General features: G+C 38.3%; 1 protein-coding gene across 2 annotated transcripts in view; it reads right to left on the bottom strand.

Annotated features, from left to right (window-relative positions):
• Window positions 1-1,667, bottom strand: part of KLHL7 (kelch like family member 7) — a 73,661-nt gene that overhangs the window by 34,517 nt on the left and 37,477 nt on the right. For both annotated transcript variants that reach the window (XM_004702715.2, XM_045288855.1), the window contains exon 5: window positions 24-199. In XM_004702715.2, coding sequence (XP_004702772.1) covers window positions 24-199 — 176 coding nt within the window. The remainder of the gene's footprint in view (window positions 1-23; window positions 200-1,667) is intronic.

Here is a 1,667-nt window from a genome sequence, read left to right as displayed (position 1 = left end):
ATGTGAGAAGGCAGTGCACTCACCTGATCCTCTGCCCGCACAGTCAGCGTGTCCTGGCTGAGGAGCTGTGTTACTCGCTTAACATCCAGTTGGAGAAACTCATCAGTTTTGTAAACTTCAGTGAAATGCTGATGAATAAAGTCATCTGCAGTGGCTTTCAATTCAGGACAGTCTAGACACTCTGCTAGAACGCTTATACCTAAACAGAGGAAGAAAACAGAACAGAAATTTACTTTGATATAAAGAAAAATATCTTGAAGATAAATTATGATCTCAGGAAAATTTCACTGAACGAATATAAAAAATCAGATTATGCCTAATAAGACTTCTAGTATTACCTTATTTATTCTTGACTCATTATATTTATGAAAATTTCCAGCACCCAGTTGAATAGTGGCATGTTTTCCTGTAAAGAGTATTTGTTGCGGGCTTTTGACTCTTACAAGTGAATGAAGCATTCTATTTCAAGTTTAAAAGTTAGTTGCTTTTTATTAGTTTATTTCTTAACATAGAGCCATTCTGGCAGTTTTGAAATAGCTCTTATTGGATAAAGAATGACTCTTTGAAAAATATATATTCCCAATAAAATGATTTAAAAAAATAAAACAAAAAATATATATCTTCATAGCTGATTTTATTTATTTATAATAATTTTATTGGGGCTCTTACAGCTGTTATCACAATCCATACATACATCCATTGTCAAGCACATTTATACATATGTTGCCACCATCATTTTCAAAACATTTTCTTTCTACTTGAGCCCTTAAATCAGCTGTTCACCCCCCACCCCCATGATCCCTTGGTAATTTATGTATGTATTTTTTTCATGTCTTACACCGACCACTGTCTCCCTTCACCCATGTTGCTGTTGTCCATCTGCCTGGGAAGGTGTTATATGTAGATCATTGTGATCGGTTCCTCTTTCTACCCCAACCTTATCCTTACCCTCCTGATAAAACTACTCTCATTATTGGTCCTGCGGGGTCTATCTGTCCTGCATTCCCTGTGTTGCGAGCTCTGTACCAGTGCACATGCACTGGTCTAGCTGGATTTGTAAGGTAGAATTGGGGTTATGATACTGGGGGGTGAGGAAGCACTAAAGAACTAGAGAAAAGTTGCGTGTTTCATCGGGGCAATACTGCACCGACTGGCTCATCTCCTTCTTGTTACCCTTCTATAAGGGGATGATCATTGTCTATAGATGGGCTTTGGGTCTCCGCTCTGTGCTCCCCCTTATTCACAGTGATACAATTTTTTGTTCTGGGTCTTTGATGCCTGATACCTGATCCCATGGATACTTCATGATCACACAGGCTGGTGTGCTTCTTCCACATGGGCTTTGTTGTTTCTCAGCTAGATGGTCACTTATTTATCTTCCAGCCTTTAAGACTCCATACGCGAAATCTTTTGATACCCAGGCACCATCAGATTTCGTCACCACATTTACTTTATGCAACCATTTTGTCTTCAGCAATCAGTCCAGAAGGTGAGCATCATGGAATGCCAGGTTATTAGAACAAAGTGTTCTTGCATTGAGGGAACACTTTAGTGGCCCAATGTCTGTCTGCTACCTTAATACTTAACATATAAGTATATATACATAGATCTATTTCCCTATCATTATCTATAAATATATTTACATATGTACATGCCTGTATTTAGAC

This window comes from Echinops telfairi, unplaced genomic scaffold (assembly GCF_000313985.2).
Source record: "Echinops telfairi isolate 266 unplaced genomic scaffold, ASM31398v2 ScPeMD7_23;HRSCAF=83, whole genome shotgun sequence".
NCBI classification, from domain to species: domain Eukaryota; kingdom Metazoa; phylum Chordata; class Mammalia; order Afrosoricida; family Tenrecidae; genus Echinops; species Echinops telfairi.
The sequence above is the reverse complement of the archived record's forward strand: the minus strand, read 5'-3'. Positions and strand labels throughout refer to the sequence as shown.